This window comes from Oncorhynchus kisutch, unplaced genomic scaffold, assembly GCF_002021735.2.
Source record: "Oncorhynchus kisutch isolate 150728-3 unplaced genomic scaffold, Okis_V2 scaffold4004, whole genome shotgun sequence".
NCBI classification, from domain to species: Eukaryota; Metazoa; Chordata; class Actinopteri; order Salmoniformes; family Salmonidae; genus Oncorhynchus; species Oncorhynchus kisutch.
In genome coordinates this window covers 92,544-120,038 of record NW_022265949.1, presented here as the reverse complement: position 1 = coordinate 120,038, position 27,495 = coordinate 92,544, and the positions used below count along the sequence as shown (strand labels likewise).

Sequence of the window (27,495 nt, the reverse complement as noted above, 5' to 3'; positions counted from 1 at the left end):
CACACCTGCAACCCTGTGCATGTGACTATTAAACTATCTGAATCTTTATTATTTTCCCCTTACCCTACCCCCCCTCCTCTAAATGGAGTTAACTAATCACAAACAACACAGACAAAATGTTGTGTTACTATCCTGGTGGGGCCCAAAACATTAATTCCCATTCAAAATATGTTTTTCCTAACTACTAACTACTAACCCTAATCTTAAACCTAACCTTAAACCTTAAACCTAAACCTAACTTTTAATCCTAACCCTCAACCAAAAATAACATTTTCCTTGCGGGGACCTATGAAATGTACCTACTTGTCCAACTTTTCCTTGTTTTACTGTCCTAGTAAAACCATACAAACGTACGCACGCACGCACGCACGCACGCACACACACTGAAATGTCTCTGTCATCATTTCCTATTTCCAGATTCTAAACATCAGAATAGTGATCACTAAACTTGATTTGGATTAAAATGTCAACTTCAACGAGTCTGCAACTTTGGACATTCTGCTTACTCCGGACCAGACCCTGATCCCCGGCAACAGAGTCAAGCGAGCAGGCATCCTGACGAGATTACGTCGGTCATCAAATAGACCCCCAAATGGACCAACAAACTGGAAGAGCTCGAGACTCTCCTGTCAACAGGACCTGAATAACTGTAATATATGTTTCTCAGAGTCGTGGCTGAACGAGGACATGGATATACATCTTGTTGATTTGTCTACACTCTTAGAAAACAAATGGTGCTATTTAGAACCTTAGAGGGTTATTTGGCTCTCCACATAGGATAACACTTTGAAGAACCCTTTATCTTTCCAGGTAGAACATTTTTGAGAACACTTGGTAGAACACTTTCCACAGAGGGTTCTACATGGAACCAAAAATAATTATATCTAGAACCAAAAAGGGTGCTCCTTCTTTTTGAACCTCACCTGTGCAACTAGGGGCAACAAAACTCTAGTTCACCTATACTCTACACATGCATAAAAAGCCCTCCCTTTGGCAAATCAGACCATATCTTTATCCTCCTGCTTCCTGCCTACAAGCAAAACTCAAACAGGACGTACCAGAGACACGTTCAATACAGAAGTGGTCCGATCAAGTGGATGCTCAGCTACAGGACTGTTTCACTAGCACAGACTGGAATATGTTCCGGGATTCATCCAATAACATTGAGGAATTGACCACGTCTTTCACCGCTTCATTAATAAGTGCATCGCCGACATTGTCACCACAGTGACCTACAGACGTACCAACCAGAAGCCATGGATTACAGGCAACATCTGCACAGAGCTAAAGGCTGGAACTTCCGCTTTCAAGGAACGGGACACTAATCCGGACAGTTAAAGAGGTTCTGCAATGACCTCCGATGAGCAATCAAACAGGAAACTCGTCAATACAGGACTAAGGCTGAATCCTACTATGCTGGCTCTGAAGCGAGAAGCATGTGGCTGGGCTTCTAAACTATCATGGATTACAAAGGGAAATCCAGCCGCGAGCTGCCCAGTGACACAAGTCCACCAGACGAGCTACAGTAAGTTACTTCTATGCTCGCTTAGTCTATTATCGCTCCTGATGCCTAGTCACTTTACCCCTCCCTATGGGGCAGCAGGTAGCCTAGCGGTTAAGAGCGTTGGGCCAGTAAAGGTTGCTGTTTTGACTTCCTGAACTGGCAAAAGCAGTAAATTCTGCAGTTCTGCCCTTGGGCAAGGCAGTTAACTGTTACGGTTTTCTAGTTGTGAAGGATAGTCGGACCAAAATGCAGCGTGACTATTGCAATCCATGTTTATTAAACAACGTAAACACGAATATTACAAAAAAACTATAAACGTAATGTGAAAACCAAAACAGCCTAAACTGGTGCAAACTGACACTAAGGACACTAAGGACAATCACCCACGACAAACTCAAAGAATATGGCTGCCTAAATATGGTTCCCAATCAGAGACAACGATAAACACCTGCCTCTGATTGAGAACCACTCCAGACAGCCATAGACTTAGACTTAGCCATAGACTGCTAGATAACCCCACTAGCTACAATCCCAATACATACACACCAAAACCCCAAGACAAAACACACCACAATACAAAAACCCCATGCCACACCCTGGCCTGACCCAATACATGAAGATAAACACAAAATACTTAGACCAGGGCGTGACAGAACCCCCCCCTAAGGTGCGGACTCCCGAACGCACCTCAAAACAATAGGGAGGGTCCGGGTGGGCGTCTGTCCATGGTGGCGGCTCCGGCGCGGGACGTGGACCCCACTCAGTCAATGTCTTAGTCCCCTTTCCTCGCGTCCCTGGATAGTCCACCCTCGCCGCCGACCATGGCCTAGTAGTCCTAACCCAGAACCCCACTGGACTGAGGAGCAGATCGGGACTGAAGGACAGCTCGGGAGTGAGAGGAAGCTCGGGAGTGAGAGGAAGCTCGGGAGTGAGAGGAAGCTCGGGAGTGAGAGGAAGCTCAGGCAGGTAGGTAGATCTACCAGATCCTGGCTGGCTGGTGGTTTCAGCAGATCCTGGCCGACTGGCAGATCCTGGCCGACTGGCAGATCCTGGCCGACTGGCAGTTCTGGCAGATCCCGGCTGACTGGCAGTTCTGGCAGATCCCGGCTGACTGGCAGATCTGGAAGAGTCTGGTTGACTGGCAGATCTGGAAGAGTCTGGTTGACTGGCAGATCTGGAAGAGTCTGGTTGACTGGCAGATCTGGAAGAGTCTGGTTGACTGGCAGATCTGGAAGAGTCTGGTTGACTGGCAGATCTGGAAGAGTCTGGCTGACTGGCGGCTCTGGCTGCTCCACGCTGACTGGCGGCTCTGGCTGCTCCATGTAGGCTGACAGCTCTGGCGGCTTCTTACAGACTGGCAGCTCTGGCGGCTCCGTGCAGACTGGCAGCTCCTTGCAGACTGGCAGCTCGTTACAGACTGGCAGCTCCTTGCAGACGGACAGCTCCGTGCAGACTGGCTGCTCCTTGCAGACTGGCAGCTCCTTGCAGACTGGCGGCTCCTTGCAGACTGGCGGCTCAGGCTGCTCCATGCAGACTGACATCGCTGGCTGCTCCATGCAGACTGACATCTCTGGCTGCTCCATGCAGACTGACATCTCTGGCTGCTCCATGCAGACTGACAGCTCTGGCTGCTCCATGCAGACTGACCGCTCTGGCTGCTCCATGCAGACTGACGGCTCTGGCTGCTCCATGCAGACTGACAGCTCAGGCTGCTCCATGCAGGCTGGCAGCTCTGGCTGCGCTGAACAGGCAGGAGACTCCAGCAGCGCTGTAGAGGAGGAAGGCTCTGGCAGCGCTGAACAGGCGGGAGACTCCGGCAGCGCAGGAGAGGAGGAAGGCTCTGGCTGCGCTAAACAGGTGGGAGAATCCAGCAGCGCTGTAGAGGAGGAAGGCTCTGGCAGCGCTGAACAGGCGGGAGACTCCGGCAGCGCAGGAGAGGAGGAAGGCTCTGGCTGCGCTAAACAGGTGGGAGAATCCAGCAGCGCTGTAGAGGAGGAAGGCTCTGGCAGCGCTGGAGAGGCGATGCGCACTGTAGGCCTGATGCGTGGTGCTGGTACTGGTGGTACTGAACCGAGAACAAGCACAGGAAGCCTGGTGCGGGGAGCTGCTACCGGAGGGCTGGAGTGTGGAGGTGGCACAGGATGGGCTAGACCGTGAAGGCGTACTGGAGATCTTGAGAGCAGTGCTGGCACAGGACGTGCAAGGCTAGGGATGTGCACAGGAGGCCTGGTGTGTGAGGCTGGCACCAACTTCACCAGCCGACTAACACGCACCTCAGGACGAGTATGGAGCGCTAACCCAGGTGCCATCAAATCCCCGACACGTTCCGTCGGGCGAATTCCATGCAAAAAGCACCAACACAGCAACTCCCTAATTTCTCTCTCCTCCAATTTCCCCATTAAATCCTTCACAGTCTCTGCTTCGCTCACCTCCAACACCGGCTCTGGTCTCCTCCTTGGCTCCTCACGATAAACAGGGAGAGTTGGCTCAGGTCTGACTTTTGACTCTGCCACACTCTCCCTGAGCCCCCCCCCCCCCAAGAAATTTTTGGGGCTGATTCTCAGGCTTCCTTCCGAGTCGCCGTGCTGCCTCCTCATACCGGAGCCTCCCCGCTTTCACCGCCTCCAGTTCTTCTTTGGGGCGGCGATATTCTCCAGGCTGAGCCCAGGGTCCTTCTCCGTTTAGGATTTCCTCCCATGTCCAGAAATCCTTATTGCGCATCTCCTCTTTGGGCTGCTCCTGCCTGTTGACACGCTGCTTGGTCCGTTGGTGGTGGGTGATTCTGTTACGGTTTTCTAGGTGTGAAGGATAGTCGGACCAAAATGCAGCGTGACTATTGCAATCCATGTTTATTAAACAACGTAAACACGAATATTACAAAAAAACTATAAACGTAATGTGAAAACCGAAACAGCCTAAACTGGTGCAAACTGACACTAAGGACAATCACCCACGACAAACTCAAAGAATATGGCTGCCTAAATATGGTTCCCAATCAGAGACAACGATAAACACCTGCCTCTGATTGAGAACCACTCCAGACAGCCATAGACTTTGCTAGATAACCCCACTAGCTACAATCCCAATACATACACACCAAAACCCCAAGACAAAACACACCACAATACAAAAACCCCATGCCACACCCTGGCCTGACCCAATACATGAAGATAAACACAAAATACTTAGACCAGGGCGTGACATTAACCCACAACAACAACTGCTCCTGGGCATCGATTACGTCCATTTGCACAGCCCCACGCACCTCTCTGATTCAGAGGGGTTGAATTAAATGTAGAAGACACATTTCAGTTGAATGCATTCAGTTGTGCAACTGACTAGGTATCCCCCTTTCCCTTATATGTATGTACACAAACACCTCATTACCTCGTACCCCTGCACATCGACTCTGTACTGTGAAACAGATGTTATTTTTACTCGTTATTGATATTCGTTATTCACTCTGTATTTATTCCTTGTGTCACTATTTCCCTCAAAACATTTATACAGTGTAAGTATTCAGACCCCTTTACCTATTTTGACATTTTGTTACGTTACAGCCTTATTCTAAAATGGAATAAATAAACAATTTCCCTCATCATTCTACACAGGATACACCATAAATACAAAACAAAAACGTGTTTTTTAACACAAATATTCATAACCTTTGTTATGAGATTCGAAATTGAGCTCAGGTGTATCATGTTTCCATTGATCGTCCTTAAAATGTGATTGGAGTCCTGTCTATATAAGGTCCCACAGTTGACTATTCATGTCAGAGAAAAATACAAGCCATGACCGCGAAGGAATTGTCTGTAGAGCTCCGAGACAGGATTGGGTCGAGGCAAAGATCTGGGGAAGGGTACAAAACATGTCTGCAGCATTGAAGGTCCCCAAGAACACAGTGGCCTCCATCATTCTATAATGGAAGAGCAATCGGAGGAGAAGGGCCTTGGTCAGGTAGGTGACCAAGAACTCGATGGTCACTCTGACAGAGCTTCAGTGTAATACTACTCCTAAACACAACCCACCATCACTGTGTCTCATGTTAATACTATTCCTAAACACAACCCACCATCACTGTGTCTCATGTTAATACTACTCCTAAACACAACCCACCATCACTGTGTCTCATGTTAATACTACTCCTAAACACAACCCACCATCACTGTGTCTCATGTTATTACTACTCCTAAACACAACCCACCATCACTGTGTCTCATGTTAATACTACTCCTAAACACAACCCACCATCACTGTGTATCATGTGAATACTACTCCTAAACACAACCCACCATCACTGTGTCTCATGTTATTACTACTCCTAAACACAACCCACCATCACTGTGTCTCATGTTAATACTACTCCTAAACACAACCCACCATCACTGTGTCTCATGTTAATACTACTCCTAAACACAACCCACCATCACTGTGTATCATGTGAATACTACTCCTAAACACAACCCACCATCACTGTGTCTCATGTTAATACTACTCCTAAATCTCTTATGAAGCATCAACTCATCACTCTCACTCTTACTGTCACTCTGTTGCTCTCAGAGCTCTTAAAATAGCATAAAGTCTACATGTGAAACACCATGTACAATGTACTTCCCATCTTTTGTAGCACACAATATAGCTCAGTATTTGTCAAGGGGGCCAATCATTTTGATTGTTACTGTAAATCCAACAATTCGATTAACATGTAAAAATACAAAATACATGTATACACACACACACACACACACACACACACACACACACACACACACACACACACACACACACACACACACACACACACACACACACACACACACACACACACACACACACACCTCACACACACACACACACATGCACACACACAGTCATACTTGACCCTGTTATACTTTGATAGTGAACATGACCCTATTGAATGGAGATCTGGGTATTACTGTTGAAACAACAGTCCAGGGTCAGTATTCACAAAGTGTATCAGAGTAGGAGAGCTGATCTGGGATCAGTTTAGCCTTTTAGATCATAATTATATGGACCATCTGAGACACTTTATGAATACAGGCCCTGATGTTACAACCAGAACACAGTTCAAAATAAACCAACAAGTACAAAGATACAGGAAGTCATGTGATGTTTGGATAAAAACATCAAAACTAAAACTATATTTCAAGATATTGTCAAGTGTACTTACAGAGTGAAGTGAAGGGGAGAGGTCTTGAACAGTGAGTCAACGTACTGTCACTGCGTGGGAACATGAAGTAGTCTACTGTAAGTGTTAGTAGAAGCAGGCGTAGCCTAAGTGTGAGTTCTGTGGTTGACACATTTTAAAGTAGTCTAGTCAGGGCACTAACATGCAGCAACAACATGTCACATAAGGGATGTTACTGTATCTAAATAGAAAATGGTCTAAAGTCAGAATACTGTAGTTGCATTTCTTTATATGAGGAGTGGACCTACATGTTTTACAAGAGACAACATGTGACCCATTCCCATCACTCCTCATCAGCTGGTACTGAAGGTTCCAGAACAGATGAAAGGGGAGTATCTTTGGTTCCAGTGTTCTAGACTAGAGCTCTCCCTACTGACATCTCTACATTACTGCAGCCTCCAGGCTTCATATGTCCCTAAAAGTCCAATGAAGATACACACATTTTAAGATTAAATAACATTTGAAAATGTAAATATATATATATAGAATAAACCAGGCACACATGTGAAAATACTGTGTTATTGGGAGTTATATTGAACTTGTGTTTGAATTGAGTGAACTAGTGAGCTCAGCTAGCATGTTAGCTACATGAAGTGGCTGTTATTCAGTGATAAACAAGCATTTTTGTGCATCACACAGCTACTCTGAATGGACTGGATTGTGAACAATATGATATGCTGCCGCTGAATTACAGCAAGACCCTATAGTTAGCTTGTGAGCTAGTTAGTTACCTAACTTTTAGCTATCGTAGTTAGCTAGCTAGCTAGAAACAACAGACAACAGCGAGCTGTCATTATGCCAAGGCCAAGGCAAGCTGCTCTGAATTTCCAGTGTGCTTGTGTGAAAGAGCTGTGTTCAGCTCACTGATCTTCAGAACAACGGACCCAAAGTGAACCCTGACATGTATATAACTAAGTCTGTCTGTCTGTCTGGGATTATTGTCCTATTGTGTGTTTTTGGAAAATGACCATGAATAGTATTTCATGTAATTGGTTATTGCTTCATTATTGATATTTTATTGTGTGATTTTTTTATACATATATATTTTGCATTTTTATAATACAAAAATATTTTCTTCCTTAAAAAAAAGCATTGTTAGTTAAGCTCTTGTCAGTAATCGTTTCACAGTAAGGTCTACTACACCTGTTGTATTAAGGAGCATGTGACTAATACAATTAGATGTGATGTGTGTGTCTAGGTGCTGGTCGTTGCTCCCTCTGACACTGGGATTCTGAACCTCTAAAAGTCTAAGCCATTTGGGGGGGTTCTACTAGCTGACATATGGAATTGTTTTAAGGTTGTCATTCCATGGATCATTTAGCTATTAGATTTTTTTGTGAGAGTAGGCAGGTGACTGCAATATAGTCTCCCTCTGACACTGGGTTTCTGTACCTCTAAAAGTCTAAGCTGTTTGGGGGGGTTCTACTTAGCTGACATATGGAAAATCGAGCACACGGCCATGCAATCTCTGTTAACAAACATTGGGAGTAGAATGACTTTACTGAAGAGCTCAGTGACTTTCAACATGGCACCGTCAAAGAATGCCACCTTGACAACAAGTCAGTTTATCAAATTTCTTCAGTGCAAGAGCTGCCCCGGTCAACTGTACATGCTGTTATTGTGAAGTGGAAATGAATAGGAGCAACAACAGCTCTCCCTCAAAGTCATAGGCCACACAAGTTCACAGAACAGGCCGTGTGCTGAACCGTGTAGTGCGTAACTATTGTCTGTCCTCGGTTGCAACACTCACTACTGAGTTCTAAATTGTCTCTGGAAGCAACTTCAGCACAAGAACTGTTAGTCCGGTGCCCATCCAGGTAGGCTCAAAGTCATTGGCCACAGATAAAATGGCATCAAATCAAGTTATATCTACCGTGGCTTTGATTTGACTGATCATGTCAACATCATACCTTCAAAATCTTAGCTAGCAGTCATCGGCCAATGGACATGAACATTACACAACAAGTTGGAAATCATAAATTCAACTATTAGTGGTTTGAAAGGAATCAGTGGATAACTGCAAGCGCTGCAAAGCAATAACCAGCCTGCTATTGAGTGGAGTGGGAGTGTGGTCCACTCATAATGGGACTAATAAGCGTAGTCCCAAAAGTACAATGGAACCAGTAGCACATTCCCAAAAGTACAAACTCCTAAAGATTAAGCTAAATAATTGAAAGCCCATCTCACATAGTAAAATGCATTTGACAGCATTATGTTTCATCCCACCACTCACCTGGAGCCTCTCTAAGGCGCCAGCGGCCATGTTGGTATTCTTGATGTTGACAAAGGCACATAATCTCTCATGTAGAACAATGATACTCCATCTCCCCACACCTACAGTAAAGGACATTGAATTAGAATGTACAATAATGAAGATTCTCATTCCAACTCAGCAGACAGAGATAAATGTAATAGTATTAGAATGTACAATAATGATGATTCTCATTCCAACTCAGCAGACAGAGATAAATGTAATAGTATTAGAATGTACAATATTGATGATTCTCATTCCAACTCAGCAGACAGAGATAAATGTAATAGTATTAGAATGTACAATAATGATGATTCTCATTCCAACTCAGCAGACAGAGATAAATGTAATAGTATTAGAATGGGGGACCGGCGGCCATTTTGAGTGAACCATTTAAAGTGTTAATGTTATGTTTCTTGATGATTATCACACCATGTCAGAAACAAAGAAACTCACAGCAAGAGAAACCAAGCAGTGGATATGCAGGTAGACTAGTGGTTATGAGTGTTGGGCCAGTAACAGAAAGGTTGCTGGTTCAAATACCTGAGCCAACTAGGTGAAAAAACTGCACTTGAGCAAGGCACTTAACCCTACTTTCTCCTGTAAGTCTCTCTGGATAAGAGCGTCTGTTAACTAACATGTAGTTAGAGATGCAGATACAGAACTAAAACAGATAGAAATGGGGCATGATGGTCATACGTTTTGAAAAGGTCCAATATGTGTTTCTCAGTGAGGTCCATGGTGACGTTCCCCACCCAGAGAGAGGGACAGGGGGACCAGAGGATGAGAGTAGAGGGAGGGAAGGACCATGGTCAGAATAAATCCATTAAAGCAACCTTATAACAACACATTACGGTTCTAAATGGCCCATAGGGCTCCGGTTGAAAGTAGTGTACTATATAGGAATATGGTTCTATTTGGGACTGTCTATAGGATCTATAAACATAGGTATGTATACTCATATTAAATCATGCATAATTTAGATGTGGAATAACCAAACAACAGAGTGGAGTTGGTCTCAGTGAACCAAACTGGTCTGTAATAATGAGATAACCTTGTCTGAGACCTGGAGATTAATTTTAGCTCTCAGGGCTAATGCCTAGACTTTAGCTCAGTGAGCTAGCATGGTCTAGAGTCGCACTAACAACCCAGGTATGATAACCAGACTTAAACATACTCATCCAGTAGAGTCCTGAGGGGAGGAGAGGTCCACCACTGGAGTCCTGAGGGGAGGAGATGTCCACCACTAGAGTCCTGAGGGGAGGGGAGGAGAGGAGAGGTCCACCACTGGAGTCCTGAGGGGAGGGGAGGAGAGGTCCACCACTGGAGTCCTGAGGGGAGGAGATGTCCACCACTGGAGTTCTGAGAGGGAGGAGAGACAGAAAACCAAACCTCAACTTCGGACACATTGAGTTATCCAACTCTACCACCACCAACTCCATTAGGCCGGAGCCTGACCCCTGTCTCCCCTCATCATGAGCTTCAGGACCTTGCAGTTGAAGACCTCAGTGGAGGACTCATCTCAGTCCTGATCCAGCTTTATCACCTGATCCATGGCCCTTTCTGCCTCACCATACAGCTGGAAAGAGAAAAGGGGAGGGATGGGAGGAGTGGGGGAGGTAGAGGGGAGGGATGGAAGGAGTGGGGGAGGTAGAGGGGAGGGATGGGAGGAGTGGGGGAGGTAGAGGGGAGGGATGGGAGGAGTGGGGGGGGTAGAGGGGAGGGAGAGAGAGGGGATGGGAGAGAGAGGGGAGATAAGATAAGTGGGGAGAGGGCGAAGAGATTGAGAGTCAGATTTCACCGACAGACACACACACACACACACACGCACATACAGCAATTTCCATTTTCACAGTAGAGAGCTCAGACACTGACCTTTAACTCCATCAGTGCACTCCCCTTGAGGAAGTATCCCTTTGGCCAATCAGGGGCGAGCTGGATGGACTTCTGAGCATCTGATAGGGCAGAGGGGTAGACCTCCAGACACCATTAGGAGGACAAACCATTCTCAAAGAAATACAAGAAATGAAATCAAAGTAGAAATAGTCCAGATCTTTTGCCACCTAGAAAATCTGTTTGACAACTTAAATTTGATAGCTCCTTCAATTGTCTAGGGAGCAACATACCCCTACCACACACATACACACACAGGCATCCACAAGTAACAAGAACACACCCAAACAATGTCTGAACTACTGGGAAAGAATCTGGCAAGATCTAGACATGTGTGTATGTATATGAGTGTGTGTGTGTGTGTGTGTGTGTGTGTGTGTGTGTGTGTGTGTGTGTGTGTGTGTGTGTGTGTGTGTGTGTGTGTGTGTGTGTGTGTGTGTGTGTGTGTGTGTGTGTGTGTCTGTGTGTGTGTGTGTGTGCCCCCTAGCCACTCATAGTTATGTGGTTCAATGGCCCCCTCATGTGTCCAATGGGCAGAAATACAAGAAACAAGCTGAATGAATGTAGTTATGATTCAATGTAAATTAACAAAATAATCCATTTATTTGTTGTCTTTTTATTGTCTACCTTTGAGCTTATTTACAACATGATGCTTATTCTGTATTCAATGTATCTAAAATACATAATAATGAATAATTTGATAATGAAACAAGGAATATCATGACACTGAACAATATGGTATTACATAATATAAAATATAAAATGACCAGTAATGACTGACAGCAATACAAAGTAAAATATATTTTAACACATCAGGAACAACTCCAGAGATACAAATATTTAAACGCTCTTGTCAATATAATTCATTTTTGTGTCACTAAGACAAGACATAACTTTATATGTTATAAAAATCTAGAATTGGCAAAATCCCATAAAAAAGATAAGCAGTTACAATCTACAGACAGTAAACAGATAAGTTGACATTTTGAGCCTGTAAATTAACCCACAAATGCTGATGCTCCAGATACTCAACTCAAAAGTTAAAGCTCATTTTCTCAAACCTTCTAGATTAAAAAGCAACATCATAGAAAGAGAATAACATTATGAGGCCTAGCTTTGGTTTGATGTTGTTGCTCTTCAGTCCAGGTTCTGTGGTGGTTCTCTTCAGTCCAGGTTCTGTGGTGGTTCTCTTCAGTCCAGGTTCTGTGGTGGTTCTCTTCAGTCCAGGCTCTGTGGTGGTTCTCTTCTGTCCAGGTTCTGTGGTGGTTCTCTTAATTTCTCATAATCGGAGGGCTCAGCATGTATCTGAGGGCTGTGTCACTGCGAAGTCCCTCACATTCTGAAAGGAGACACATTGAATGAGAACTTTACAAACCCCTCCCTCTAACACGTTTATGTACACAGACACACAGACTGCATTATAAGAGACTTACTGCCAGGGTGTCATACTCTGGTGACCTGGTCATCATGTTCAGATATGTGTACATGTCACTGTTGGGGTCAGGATGGACACTCTGGGGGGAGGGGGGGGAGAGGGAGAGAGAGAGAGAGAGACAGAGGGAGAGAGAGAAAGAAAGAGAGAGAGAGAGAGAGAAACACAAATCCATTCACTTACTGTCTATGTCTGTGGCATTGGGATTGAAATAGCTTTGGTTGTTGACAATATTACCTGTCTGTCTGCTGTGTCATCACTTCCTCCTGTGTGTCTCCTGTAATGAGGGACAGAGTGAGTTCTGCTCTCTACTGACTCTAGTGGAAGTTGATGTGTTACTAATAGAGTCCATGTAAATGGCTGGCTCACCTCTTCATATAGCAGTAGATGGTGACAAGAAGAGCTCCAACAGTCAGGGCAGCCCCATCACAGGAACCCAGAGAAACAATGTTGTAGTATCTTGAGATTTTAAATGCAAGGTGGAGATTTAACATAGAAGAAACCAGGGAAGAAGAAAATAAAACAATGATTTATATACAGGCCTACTAATACTATGTCATATGGTATGATAAGTGTGTAATATTACTAATACTATGTCATATGGTATGATAAGTGTGTAATATTACTAATACTATGTCATATGGTATGATAAGTGTGTAACATTGCTAACTATTATTTATTGTTGTTGACTTGTGTGATTATCAATGAATAGATGAAGATTAGGTGAACTGACACTGAACGTCCACAAACACAGAAGAAGAGTTGAGACGTCCATATTTATTTTCAGCTTCACAGTAATATTCTCCTCTGTCCTCAGAGATGATGTTAGTGATGCTGTAACTCTGTCCTGATGCTTTTGGTGAGGTTACGTTCTTCTTGTACCAGGTGTATTTGTCCACAGGTGGGTTGGCATCACTGCTGCAGGTCAGAGTCACTGAACTGCCCTCCACTATTTCACCAGAGGGACTGACTGATACTGAGGTGTTCTTTGGGCCACCTGGTGTTGAAGATGACAGAACAAATAAGAACTCATATACCATGTAAGGAAGCAAGAGATGATGTACATTAGTATAGATTAGTATATTACACTGACATGTAGAACCATGTATTACAGAGATGATGTAAATTAGTATAGACTAGTATATTACACTGACTGTAGAACCATGTATTACAGAGATGATGTAAATTAGTAGAGATTAGTATATTACAATGACATGTAGAACCATGTATTACAGAGATGATGTAAATTAGTAGAGATTAGTATATTACAATGACATGTAGAACCATGTATTACAGAGATGATGTAAATTAGTAGAGATTAGTATATTACACTGACATGTAGAACCATGTATTAGAGAGATGATATCAATGACTTTCACTGTAGATATATCAACACCCCATGTACTCACATCTGACAGTGAGAGTCTCTTCTGGAGAGAGGATTCTCTCTAAGCCTTCTACAGCACAGGAATAGTTCCCTGCATCCTCACTGCTGACTGGGTCTAGGATCAGGCTGTTATAACTGGTGACTGGGTCTAGGATCAGGCTGTTATAACTGCTGACTGGGTCTAGGATCAGGCTGTTATAACTGGTGACTGGGTCTAGGATCATGCTGTTATAACTGGTGACTGGGTCTAGGATCAGGCTGTTATAACTGGTGATTGTGTTGGTTAGACATTGTCCGTTCTTGTTCCAGATGTAGGTGGGGTTGAGACCGACTGTACATTGGGTTCTACATCTCAGTGTGACTGTCTCCCCCTCTGACACAGACGTAGGATCCATCTCCAACAGGATATCTAAGAGGAAACATCAGTCATATTTGACTCCAGACTGGCTTGTCATGTGATTAGACTTGTCCTATTACAGTAACAACTGTAGGTGTAGTATTACCTGTGACAGTCAACATCACACCAGGAATGCCAGAAAATCTCCCCTCATCTGTTGTTATTAATCTGAATTTGTATTCAGCCGAGTCCTTCTCTGTCAGGTCTGTTATTGTCATGGTGTGGTGGTTCCTATTGTACTCCACACGACCTGCAGACTCTGGATATGACCTGAGATCTACAAGGTGTTTCTGTGTAAACCAGAATGAACCTTGTTCTATATAACTAGTGGGATGAGTGTAAGAGGAGGATATGTTCACTGTGGAGCCCTTCAAGACACAGATTCTCCTCTTGGTGTAAGTCACCCACCAGTGGTTGTGACCCTGAACACCTGAAACATAAAGAGGCTCTCTGTTAATAGTTTTAACTTTTCATGTCTTGTTTCTTTTAGTGCAAAGTAAAGAAGTAAACTGTTCATTTCAAGTCATTTCAGTATGAATCACAACCATTTGAGCTGTTGGTATTGCTAGAGTGAAACACTGTGTTTGAATCAACACTTTTTCCCCCACTTACACACTGCAGGAGAGGGGAGATCCTCATGGCCTTTTGATGGTCAACAATCTCTTGCTTTGATGGTCCTTAAAATACCATACAAAAATATGTGTAACCCCATGTACAATACTGTATCAGATTAAATACGCAGAAATACATCTACAGAGTATACTGTAAATAACAGAAAAACTAAACATACATTACAACAGCATCGCCATGCACATAACAGGATACAGAAGTTCATGGACACAAACACATGATAAAATAAACATATTTTAAGATATAGTCAAGCAGACTTACAGAGTGAAGGGGAGATGTGTTGCAAGTTAACTTACTGGAAGTCTATATAAATACACACTGAGTGTGAGGTTTGCAGTCTGTGGTTGACACAACATTGAAGCAGTCAGGGACAATAGAGTTGAGTAGAGGACGTACTTGCTTCAAAGCCTGTTTTAGCACGGCTAAGCCATTGAATACACCATTTCAGTTGGTATACCGACTGTTATTAAACTGATGGAAGTTGAAGATATAAACTACTTTAATGTGGAAATAGCCCTCAATGGTGCTGCTCATTCTGTCACAGAAGACATCATGACAAAGATGTCAAGATGTACATTCTATCCAACTCTATGTCAGGAACCAAGAAGCTTATGCAGAGAAGGCTTCCTTCAGCAGTCACACAGACAGTGTTCGAGAACATCAAACCTGTGATGTATCATGGGTAAATTGTGACTGACTGAATGATCTATAAATAATATTGAGTAGTTATTCATCATGCAAGGTGATTTGTAGATCTCGACTTGCCTATAAAGTCAGCTACAATGTCGAACACTCCCACATTTACAAAAATCCCATTCAAGTCACGGGACTGATATTAAGATTTCACATATTAACATTCTCTCATCATGTTCAAATCATCTGGAAGTGACTTTGTTGACCTTCACAACGCATTTTAAAAAAACTTTTGATTGATTTTGAAATGATGTGCGAGAAATGCCTCAACAGTCACATGACGAATGGGATTTGTGCCACGAATGCTAAAACGTTAGCAAGTGGAAACAGTGTCAGGAGAAACTAAACCAAAGCAGGGACTGATGTCACACCATGTTCATAGACTGCTAAAAGGGAAGGGAAACCAATGTGTCATTTTGTAATTTGGTTGAACCTTCAAGATATTATAACAATATATTAGCAAGAGAATAGAGTGTAAGGACTAGCTTTGGTTTGGGGCCATAGCTCTTTAGTCCATGTTCTGTGGTGGTTCTCTTCAGTCCATGTTCTGTGGTGGTTCTCTTCAGTCCATGTTCTGTGGTGGGTCTCTTCAGTCCATGTTTTATGGTGGTTCTCTTCAGTCCATGTTTTGTGGTGGTTCTCTTCCCTCCAGGTTCTGTGGTGGTTCTCTTCCCTCCAGGTTCTGTGGTGGTTCTCTTCCCTCCAGGTTCTGTGGTGGTTCTCTTCAGTCCAGGTTCTGTGGTGGTTCTCTTCAGTCCAGGTTCTGTGGTGGTTCTCTCCCCTGGATGGTCTGATATACGGAGTGCTGAGCATCTCTCTGAAGAGATGTGAACGTGTCACTGTGGGAGATTTTCACACTCAGAGAGACAGTGACAAAGGAAACACAGTATGAGCACTTTACACACTGCTCTATAGTATTCTCTCTCACTTCTTGTCACGCCCTGGTCTTAGTATTTTGTGTTTATATATTTATTTGGTCAGGCCAGGGTGTGACATGAGTTTATTTTGTGTTGTGTTTTTGTATTGGGGTTTTAGTAGGTATTGGGATTGTGGCTGAGTAGGGTTGTCTAGTAAAGTCTATGGCTGCCTGAGGCGGTTCTCCATCAGAGTCAGGTGATTATCGTTGTCTCTGATTGGGAACCATATTTAGGTAGCCCGGGTTTCACTGTGTGTTTGTGGGTGATTGTTCCTGTCTCTGTCTTAGTTGTCACCAGACAGGCTGTATACGTTTTCACATTTTCCGTTTGTTGTTTTTGTATTGTTCATATTCGTTTTCATTAAACATGTATCGAACTAACCACGCTGCATTTTGGTCCGACTCTCCTTCGACGGAAGAAAGCCGTTACACTTCTACTTTCTGTGTTCATCTCTCTCCTCTGTGTCTGTCTTTCTCTCACTCATCTACTTACCCACTCACTCACACAAACAAACACAAATACTATATACAAAATAAACACATTAATGAATATGTTATAACATACCTACTGCCAGAGTGTCTGGTCCTCATTTTCAGTGGTGTGTGTGTCCCAGTTAGGGTCAGGATGGACACTCTGTGGAGAGAGAGCTGTGTCAAGGTACAGTGACAATAGTAGAAAGAGACTATTGTGACACAGTAAAAAATATAAGCAGTAACTTATCAACAGGAAGTGTGTTGATATCATGACCATCTGTAGAGCATCTATCCAGACTATCCAAATAAAGTGACTAAAAAACAATATCACTGTACTTGCACATAGCTGAGTCACACTCTCTCAGATCTCTGATTGTCAGGGTGTGGCCATTCTTCTTGTTGCTACAGTACGTCACATGACCGGTGTAGTCTGGTTCATCACTCAGAGTCACAGGATTCTCCTCAGCATCATTTCTAGTGAACCAGAAGGTTGTTGTGACTGTACCACTGGGATATGTGTAACAGCAGGTCAGCTCTACTGTTGACCCCTTCAAGACACAGATACTCTGAGTGATGTACTTCACACTCCTGCCATCCTGACCCAGTAACACTGAAACACAATCACACATTATAGTGATTATACATTACAGACCCATTTCCTCACACTAACAGCATTTGTCCACACTTTGTTGCCGTACTCTACTTGCTGAGTGTGAATGGAAACCACAGAAAGGACCTAAGTGTTACTCAGTGAGGTGTAAAAGACAACTATTCCAGAAAAGAAGAAGCCCCTAACAGACGATGTCACTGAACACACAGAATAACATTAAGATAACATTACTAAAACATTATGAATGAGACCAGACCTGCTACAGACCAGACAAAGACCCCCAACACACTTCCTGCTGTTCTCAAGGCCATTGTTGCATCTCCCACCCTGCAGTCTTAGAAACATAAACAACAACTCACTCTATAGCTATTGCTTTTTTCTGTGATTGACACTCAACTAGTGAATTCAGACAATCCGATCAGAGAGCAAAACATGCAAATCTACGATGCTCACAAGGTCTACTTGTCACGTTTCTTCAAAATCGAACCCAGAAGCAGACCAGGACAAGGAGAGTAGGAAGAAGGTGAGTATTTATTTACAAGTGAATGTGAGTGGGTAGATACATCCAGGTGGCGTAGCGGGCAGCGGTGGTGAGTTGATGGGAGTAAATAGGTGGATCCAATGGGGAAGCGGAATCCTCTGATGACCAGGCGGGAATGGGGTAAATGATCCGGGTGAGTAACTGAAGACAGAACAAACGGAGGTAAGTTGAAGGCAAGCAAGACGTACAAAACAACAAAACAAATTCTATCCAACTTGAGGCTGATACTATGGCACAACATACTGTTCATGGCTAACGATCCGGCAGGGAATGGATGTCAGGTCAGAGCTTTTGAAGGGGAGAGGTGATGATCAGGACAGGTGTGCAGATTACTGATGGGATACAGGTGCGGGTGAACATCGATCTCCCAACAAGCTAATCTGCCCGGCAACCAGACAGGGTGCGTTCCAGGACACCGGAAACACACTCCAGGACAGAAACACAGGCAAACACAGACTCAGGAAGCGGGGTTTGTGACACTACTTCGGGGAAGAGGTGGGCGGGGCAGGTCTACTTCGGAGAAGAAGTGGGCAGAGTCAGGTCTACTTCGGGGAAGAAGTGGGCAGAGTCAGGTCTACTTCGGGGAAGAAGTGGGCGGAGTCAGGTCTACTTCGGGGAAGAAGTGGGCGGAGTCAGGGGAGGATGGCAGCAGATAAAGATACAAATGAAAATACACAAAATAAAATGTCAAATAACATTTGAAAATGTAAAGAAATGTAGACAGAATAAACCAACCATGTAAAGATACTGTGTTATTAAGAGTCGACGTTGGACTGGTATATGAATTCAGTGAACTAACTATCTCAGTTGGCTTGTTAGCTACATGAAGCAGATGTTGTTCAGTGATACCGAAAGCTAGCTAGCCAGCTAGAAGTTAACTCTGTTACGTCTGACAATCAAGTGAAGTGAAGTGTGTTGTAAGTTAACTTACTGGAAGTCTATATAAATAGACACTGAGTGTGAGGTTTGAAGTCTGTGGCTGTAACATAACAAAATGTGGAAAAGGTCAAGGGGTCTGAATACTTTCTGAATGCACTGTATATTACTAGATACTATTATAAACCAGGTAGTTTAGGTCCTGGATGCTGATTGGCTGAATAAGCATTTCATTTCACATACAGTATATCAGACAATAGAACACTGGTATGACACAAAACTATTTGTTTACTTTCTATTTATGTTGGTAACCAGTTTATAATAGCAATAAAGCCCTCGTGCTTGTAGTATATGGTCAATATACCACGACTAAGGGCTGTATCAAGGCACTCTGCGTTGTGCAGAACAACAGTCCTTAGCCGTGGTACAGTATATAGACCAATATACCACAGCTAACGGCTGTATCCAGGAACTCTGCGTTGTGTCGTGCTTAAGAACAGTCCTTAGCCATGGTACAGTATATTGGCCAATATCCCACACCGGCTCTGACCTTATTGCTTAATTATACCACTAGTTATAATATACGGGTCCAGATATACAAGGTCTTCTTGGTTCTGAGTTTGTTGTTTTCAGTTCTTGGTTCTGGGTTTGTCAGGTCCTCTTGGTTCTGGGTTTGTTGTGTTCAGGTCCTCTTGGTTCTGGGTTGGTTGTGTTCAGGTCCTCTTGGTTCAGGGTTTGTTGTGTTCAGGTCCTCTTGGTTCAGGGTTTGTTGTGTTCAGGTATTCTTGGTTCTGGGTTTGTTGCATTCAGGTCTTCTTGGTTCTGGGTTTGTTGCATTCAGGTCTTCTTGGTTCTGGGTTTGTTGCGTTCAGGTCTTCTTGGTTCTGGGTTTGTTGCGTTCAGGTCTTCTTGGTTCTGGGTTTGTTGTGTTCAGGTCTTCTGGGTTTGTTGACTCTACTATAGATCTCAGAAGAGTCCTCCTCAGCTGCTTGTGCTGCCGTGGGTCTGAAGAGAGAGAAACAGAAATTTAACAGAATCTGCATCCCCCTAAAAAAACCTTCATATACTCTTTTTAGTGCATTACTTTGACCAAGGCCTATATGGCTCTGGTGAAAATTAGTGCACTAAATAGGGAATAGGGTTCCATTTGGAACACAGAACAGTTCCTCAAAACCACCACTCTCTCATTATGTTGTTGGGTTTGTAAGGAAATGCCATTACTAGTGGCCACTAGGGGTCAACTCTTTTGCTTATTAATGACGTCATGGTCTTCTCGTCCAATAAGCAGCAGCATATGAATGAGCTGTAATCTAGAATAAAGCTGGTTTACAACCAAATCTAGAAACATATGTAGCTGGAATGTTATAGGAGGGTCAGATTTTCTTTGGGCGAATTCACACGTTTTTGAGAAACTATCCCCAACCATCTATTCACTTCCTCATCCTCGTTGTTCAGTCAGTGGGCTCCAAAAACACCCCCCCCCCAAAAAACTTTTAGAAACTAAAAAGCTCTCAGTAGTCTATAGTGATGCATGTCTTTAGATGTTGTACACATGAAATGGTGTCATTCTGAACATAATCCGTAACGTCATGTTCCATGTTGTTGAGACTTGAACGATGCTTCTCGTCCGTTCTAGCAGCCTGATACACTGAGAATAGAACAGTTGGACGGAGAAACAGCAGGAGCATCACAAAACGGAATATAACGTTGTGGATAAAGTTCAGAATGACACAATGTCATGTGTACAACTGTTACATCTAAAGACCTGCATCACTATACTGAGATATTTCTGTTTGTAAAAGGACGTATTTGGGGGTTTTTGGAGCATTTGTTCATGTTTTTTCAGAGCCTCTGTACTGCACAACGAGGTTGAGGAAGTGAATTGCTGGTTGGGGGAAGTTTCTCTAAAACAAGTTAAATCACAAAGGTGTCTTGACCCTAATACAACATCTAAAAGCCAACTTCTGCTTTAATGTGGTGTATTCACAATGCTCTATATTTGGCTCTATGTTGTTGTAATGGCAGAATATGCTCACTGGTTGGCAGCACTGGGGAGTTTGAATTTCACAGCATCGTACTGGACATCCTCTTCCTGTTTCTGGGGTTGAGACACTTGGACGGTGGAGTACAGAGGCACTTCCTGGTTTTTGGAACGAGAGAAGTGGACGCTGGCATAGTGGACATCATCCTGGTCGACTGTGGACTCTGTCTGTGCTGCAGTAGGGGCTGTGGACATGCTTGAGACGTTTTCATACACTGGACTAGAGTCTCCCTGATGGGAAGAGGACAGACAACATGAGGAGTAAGCAATACACATCATCGGATAGTAACAGACTCACCTGTACATTCTCTGATGTGTCTCTTGTGTCAGAGGAGGATTTGGAGGCCTTCTTCCTGGTTTACACATTAATTAATACATTTATTATTGAACGAATCAATGAACAAAGTAAGTTCATAAAAAAGATTTGGAGTGAAATAATCTTTAAAAGAATCTCTCACCTGAACCACATGAGTCCAGAGAAACAGAGGATGAGAACCAGAACAACCACTATGATTCCTACAGCTGTAGTCAGAACTGAGGTTTGTTTCCCTACAATAAAATATGGATGATATGGGTACAATAGAACAATATTTGTTAATAACTGATCTAATCTGAATGTATATATAATTATAAAACAAAGTTGTATAAGCTAAAGTACAATTATTAATATTAGATTGAAACATAATTTTGTGTTGAAATATATAACATGAAACTTCACCTGGTATAATGATCATCAGAGCTGTAGAGTTCCTAGATCCTCTTCTATTCCAGGCCTCACAGTGGTAATGTCCACTGTCCTTAGACTTGAAGTTACTGATGTTGTACATCTGTCCACATCCATTTAGAAAAGTCTCATTTTGAAAGTACCAGGTGTATTTGTCCACAGGTGGGTTGGCATCACTGCTGCAGGTCAGAGTCACTGAACTGCCCTCCACTATTCCACCAGAGGGACTGACTGACACTGAGGTGTTCTTTGGGCCGTCTGGTGGACAATATGTAACAACAGTTTATTAAATAGTGTTTTTCTTGTTATTGAAATATGAATTTAAATGTGATTAAAGATGAGGTGAACTTACACTGAACGTCCACAGACACAGAAGAAGAGTTGGGACGTCCATATTTATTCTCAGCCTCACAGTAATATTCTCCTCTGTCCTCAGAGATGATGTTAGTGATGCTGTAACTCTGTCCTGATGCTTTTGGTGAGGTTACGTTCTTCTGGTACCAGGTGTATTTGTCCACAGGTGGGTTGGCATCACTGCTGCAGGTCAGAGTCACTGAACTGCCCTCCACTATTTCACCAGAGGGACTGACTGACACTGAGTTGTTCTTTGGAGTATCTAGTAAAGGAGAATATGTCAGAGGTTATTGACTGTAGTATATTTACAAATGAAATGTAAAAAATTAATTTGAATTTGACAGATGATTATAATGGTCATCATATATATCAAAATCTGTGAAGCCAGACTATTAAAAATAGAAAAGAAATAGAATAGAAATGTCTCGAGGATATGACAGTAGTATATTTACAAATGACATGTCAAAAATATATTCTCTGTTAAGTCAGAGAACTATCTAAAAATATAAATTACACAAATGTTAACAATAATACACATTTGGAGATGTTATGCATAAGGGCTACTTAAATTAGTTCTAATTGTTTTGCTACCTTCTCATTCAAACACTGAGCTGTACTTTACTCACACTTCACATCCATGTTAATGGTCCTAGACATGTCTGTCCCCATCTCATTCTGGGCCTCACAGTAGTACTCTCCACTGTCAGATGACTGGATTTGTTTGAAGACATGCTGTGGTCCTGTCATACTCTGATAGCCACCTCCATTCTTCTTGTACCAGGTGTATATGTCCACAGGTGGGTTGGCATCACTGCTGCAGGTCAGAGTCACTGAACTGCCCTCCACTATTTCACCAGAGGGACTGAGTGACACTGAGGTGTTCTTTGGGCCGTCTGGTGTTGAAGATGACAGAACAAATAAGAACCCATATACCATGTAAGGAAGCAAGAGATGATGTAAATTAGTATAGATTAGTATATTACACTGACATGTAGAACCATGTATTACAGAGATGATGTAAATTAGTATAGATTAGTATATTACACTGACATGTAGAACCATGTATTACAGAGATGATGTAAATTAGTATAGATTAGTATATTACACTGACATGTAGAACCATGTATTACAGAGATGATGTAAATTAGTATAGATTAGTATATTACACTGACATGTAGAACCATGTATTACAGAGATGATGTAAATTAGTAGAGATTAGTATATTACACTGACATGTAGAACCATGTATTACAGAGATGATGTAAATTAGTAGAGATTAGTATATTACACTGACATGTAGAACCATGTATTACAGAGATGATGTAAATTAGTATAGATTCGTAGATTACATTGACATACAGAACCATATATTACAGAGATGATGTAAATTAGTAGAGATTAGTGTATTACACTGACATGTAGAACCATCTATTAAAGAGATGATATCAATGACTTTCACTGTAGATATATCAACACTCCATGTACTCACATCTGACAGTGAGAGTCTCTTCTGGAGAGAGGATTCTCTCTAAGCCTTCTACAGCACAGGAGTAGTTCCCTGCATCCTCACTGCTGACTGGGTCTAGGATCAGGCTGTTATAACTGGTGACTGGGTCTAGGATCAGGCTGTTATAACTGGTGACTGGGTTGGTCAGACTTTGTCTGTTCTTGTACCAGATGTAGGTGGGGTTGAGACCGACTGTACATTGGGTTCTACATCTCAGTGTGACTCTCTCCCCCTCTGACACAGACGTAGGATCCATCTCTAACAGGATATCTAAGAGGAAACATTAGTCATATTTGACTCCCGACTGGCTTGTCATGTGATTAGACTTGTCCTATTACAGTAACAACTGTAGGTGAAGTATTACCTGTGACAGTCAACATCAGACCAGGAAGGCCAGAAAATCTCCCCTCTTTTGTTGTTATTAATCTGAATATGTATTCAGCCGAGTCCTTCTCTGTCAGGTGTGTTATTGTCATGGTGTGGTGGTTCTCTGTGTTCCTATTGTACTCCACACGACCTGTATACTCTGGATATGACCTGACATCTACAGGGTGTTTCTGTGTAAACCAGAATGAACCTTGTTCTATATAACTAGTGGGATGAGTGTAAGAGCAGGATATGTTCACTGTGGAGCCCTTCAAGACACAGATTCTCCTCTTGCTGTAAGTCACCCACCAGCAGTTGTGACCCTGAACACCTGAAACATAAAGAGGCTCTCTGTTAATAGTTTCAACTTTTCATGTCTTGTTTCTGTAGGTGCAAAGTAAAGAAGTAAACTGTTCATTTCAAGTCATTTCAGTATGAATCACAACCATTTGAGCTGTTGGTATTGATAGAGTGAAACACTGTGTTTGAATCAACACTTTTTCCCCACTTACACACTGCAGGAGAGTGGAGATCCTCATGGCCTTTTACAGCACAGGAGTAACTATCGTCATAGTTACTGGAGACTGAGTATTTGTACTGGGGGGAGGTGCTCTCATCTAGACGTTGTCCGTTCTTGTACCAGATGTATGTGGGGTTGTCAGTCAGAGTACAGGTGGTGCTACAGGTCAGTTTGTTGTGATATATCCTCTCCACCTTTAGATCTGAAGGGAGAGGTTATGAAACAATAACGGAGGAAGTCTGTCAGTCACCACCATTTCACTGGTCTCATAGAACATGTAATAAATAACTTGACTTGTACTGTAATATTTATACAGTACCTGTGAGACTGAGAGTGAATCCATATGAATATTTCCATTCTGAATACTGGTTTGTTTTATATCTGAAGTGATATGTTGTTATGTCACTCTGTCTCAGGTCTGTGATTCTCAGGATACAGTCCTTCTCTGTAGTTCCACTGTACTCCACACGACCATCATACTTAGGGTCCCATCTCAGATCATAAGGATTCAACCATGTGTTAAACCAGACTATCTCTGTGACTTGGGTCACACTGGGAACAGGACAGTGCATGTCCACTGATGACCCCTTTAAGGCACAGACACTCCGCACAGTATTTTGTCCCAGAACACCTGAAACACAGTGTCACAGGACTCAACCTTGAGAGAACTTAATTTGTGACGTCAAGACTATAAAAAAACAGACATTACAATATTACATCCAAATGCATGTAAACATGTGCAGGATACTGTAGGACCCATCTACTCAAATGTACATTCCCTTATATCATCCTAGTATTCATTTCAATATACATCATGGAAGTAAAAAGCATTCCAGTCAATTCAGAAAGTTAACCAAATTACAATTCCACATTTTCTAAATGTTCCTAATTCAAAAGATTTGAAAATAATTGAAATTGGAATTTCAGTCTACTTCCTGAATTGAGTGGAATTGAGATGGAATTGACCCCAACCCTGCTGGTGGTTGACAACATTCTTATTCTGCTACTGCTGCTGATGTGCAGAAGTGTGAATGGAAACCAGAGATAAGCATCAATCAGTGAGGAGTGAAATATAACTATTTAAAGTGAAGTGGAGACACCTAACAGAAAACACCAGAATAACATTATGATTGTTATGCTTTTAGAAATGTCTTTAGATTGATATACAGGGCAACTAAAACATTATGAATGAGACCAGACCTGCTACAGACCAGAGAAACACCACCAACACACTTCCTGCTGTTCTCAAGGCCATTGTTGCATCTCCCACCCTGCAGTCTTAGAAACATAAACAACAACTCTCTCTATAGCTGGTGAAATACTCCACCTGTTACATTGAAGTAGAAACTGTAAACGGGGTACAGGGCCTCATTACTGAAAACAAAACAGTATCATATTGTGTTGTGTTGTATTGTGCTATATGATTGTCTATGTGAATACTGTCTGTCTGTAAGTCTATTGCACTATGTATGTAATGTGTGTGATGTGTTGCATGTCTGTCTACGTCTATCTACTTAAACTGGCATGATGCAAAAATAAATTCCTAATATATACAATTGTCATCATCATCATTATAAACAACAACAATAACTTATTCAACATCAACAGTATTACTGTAAACACACATTTCTACATTGATCGTTCTGAAGCTGTTTTATTCTCAGAACCCCAAATATAGGAGGATAAATGTTCAATCCTCTACGGTCCATCAAGCTGTACAGCAGCATAAAGACTGACCACCAGGTTCAATGACAGCTACTATCCTCAAGCTGTGAGGCTAAACAGCGACTGACACACACACACACACACACACACACAAATACAGACACTATCTGTAGTAAAGGCCCATAAGGCCCATGGAGTCTGTATCAAAGTCTAGAGAGCTGGTTGTTATGGATGTAGAAAAGTTAAAACACACATCCTACACAGTATAGATGTCAACCCTACTCCCTATCAGTCTGGTCCTAAAGGGCCCTCAGATAAATCCACTGTGTAATTCACACCCATGGGGGCGGACACGTACACACACACTGCAGTGTTTAAATATTGGTTTGAATGTCTTTTTTTACCCTGGTTAATTATCTCATCTCTATGTAGATCAACACTCCTACACTGACACACTTTATGAATACTGACCCTGATGTAACAACCAGAACACAGCTCAAAACATAACAACAAGTAAAATGATACATTACCCTCAAGTATATGACTTATTACTAAAAACAAATAACCCAAAACTATATTTCAAGACATTGTCAAGAGTACTTACAGAGTGAAGTGAAGAGGAGAGGTCTTGTACAGTGAGTCAACTTACTGGTAGTGAGTGGAAACTGCTAGTAAGTGTCAGTTCTGTGGTTGATACATATTTAAAGTAGATGACACAGTCCTTTCCTTCCTCTTTAAGACACTAACATGCATGACGACCAGAACAGCACATCAGAAAAGGGAGGTTACTGTATTAAAATGGGTCCTACATTTCTATAATGGACAAAATGTCCCCCATTTCCGCTTTTATTTAAATACAGAATCATGTTAACAATATGTTGACTATTCTATATGGAATGTTTATAATATATTAGAATGTGTTGCCTTGTCCCTCTGAGTTCTACATGGAACAGGTCAAAGTTCCATTTACATTTGGTCAGTTCCATGATGTCATTCATTCTATTCTACAAACACATTCAATTTCCTCTCCTCATCAGCTGCATCAAAGTGGTACTGAAGGTTCCAGTGTTCTAGAGTAGAGCTCCTCCTACTGGCATCTCAACATTACTGCACCATCCTAATAATAATGTCCTCAATAATAGTAACACCTTACAGAATACTTTTAAACTGGAAGAACTTGTCCTGATTGGTGTTTTTAAATCACTGATGAATGATCTTGAGACTGATTCCCTGACCTGTCTATGTTTTTAAATCACTGATGAATGATCTTGAGACTGATTCCCTGACCTGTCTATGTTTTTAAATCACTGATGAATGATCTTGAGACTGATTCCCTGACCTGTCTATGTTTTTAAATCACTGATGAATGATCTTGAGACTGATTCCCTGACCTGTCTATGTTTTTAAATCACTGATGAATGATCTTGAGACTGATTCCCTGACCTGTCTATGTTTTTAAATCACTGATGAATGATCTTGAGACTGATTCCCTGACCTGTCTA

The 27,495-nt window shown here is 42.5% G+C and overlaps 3 protein-coding genes across 11 annotated transcripts in view; all 3 read right to left on the bottom strand.

Moving 5' to 3' along the window:
• LOC109885217 (sialoadhesin) overlaps nt 1-27,495 on the bottom strand; it is a 159,478-nt gene that overhangs the window by 96,813 nt on the left and 35,170 nt on the right. For 6 of the 7 annotated variants that reach the window (XM_031821638.1, XM_031821637.1, XM_031821646.1 and 3 more), the window contains exon 2: nt 17,656-17,733. In XM_031821638.1, the coding sequence (XP_031677498.1) occupies nt 17,656-17,733 (78 nt within the window). Of the gene's footprint in view, nt 1-6,698; nt 6,745-17,655; nt 17,734-27,495 lie in introns of those variants that run through there. The other variant, XM_031821645.1, reaches the window with a different exon arrangement.
• LOC109878234 (lachesin-like) lies at nt 11,441-17,629 on the bottom strand. Of its 3 annotated transcripts, XR_004209473.1 has the most exons (10): nt 17,126-17,629; nt 16,881-16,949; nt 14,689-14,753; nt 14,183-14,506; nt 13,702-14,088; nt 13,026-13,289; nt 12,662-12,751; nt 12,530-12,569; nt 12,294-12,374; nt 11,441-12,199 (listed from the first exon to the last, which is right to left on the bottom strand). XR_004209473.1 is itself a non-coding variant. In XM_020470476.2 (8 exons), the coding sequence occupies exons 2-5, from the start codon at nt 14,292-14,294 to the stop codon at nt 12,705-12,707; spliced, it is 810 nt and encodes a 269-aa protein (XP_020326065.2). In that variant the 5' UTR covers nt 14,295-14,506; nt 14,689-15,999; the 3' UTR covers nt 11,441-12,199; nt 12,294-12,374; nt 12,530-12,569; nt 12,662-12,704. The 3 variants fall into 3 exon arrangements, 1 of the variants encoding a protein (XP_020326065.2); XR_004209474.1 differs by lacking the exons at nt 14,183-14,506; nt 14,689-14,753; XM_020470476.2 differs by lacking the exons at nt 16,881-16,949; nt 17,126-17,629 and having other exon boundaries at nt 14,689-15,999.
• Nucleotides 19,659-25,598, bottom strand: LOC116373012 (uncharacterized). The gene is made up of 11 exons (XM_031821647.1): nt 25,529-25,598; nt 24,648-24,959; nt 24,321-24,530; nt 23,807-24,139; nt 23,425-23,712; nt 22,725-22,828; nt 21,576-21,735; nt 21,316-21,406; nt 21,156-21,210; nt 20,853-21,088; nt 19,659-19,821 (listed from the first exon to the last, which is right to left on the bottom strand). The coding sequence occupies exons 1-11, from the start codon at nt 25,581-25,583 to the stop codon at nt 19,716-19,718; spliced, it is 1,950 nt and encodes a 649-aa protein (XP_031677507.1). The 5' UTR covers nt 25,584-25,598; the 3' UTR covers nt 19,659-19,715.

Bases quoted from the DNA above. Each gene is read 5' to 3' on its own strand.
- LOC109878234 (XM_020470476.2), bottom strand. From the start codon at position 14,294: ATGACAATAACAGACCTGACAGAGAAGGACTCGGCTGAATACAAATTC. The intron at 13,290-13,701 runs GTGAGTACATGG...CTTCAACACCAG, and splicing joins AGAGACTCTCACTGTCAGAT to GTGGCCCAAAGAACACCTCA. The intron at 12,752-13,025 runs GTCAGTTCACCT...TAAAATCTCAAG, and splicing joins TGTGTTTGTGGACGTTCAGT to ATACTACAACATTGTTTCTC.
- LOC116373012 (XM_031821647.1), bottom strand. From the start codon at position 25,583: ATGGCCTTGAGAACAGCAGGAAGTGTGTTGGTGGTGTTTCTCTGGTCT. The intron at 22,829-23,424 runs GTGAGTACATGG...CTTCAACACCAG, and splicing joins AGAGACTCTCACTGTCAGAT to ACGGCCCAAAGAACACCTCA. The intron at 19,822-20,852 runs GTGAGCATATTC...CTCTCTCTTCAG, and splicing joins CTCCCCAGTGCTGCCAACCA to ACCCACGGCAGCACAAGCAG.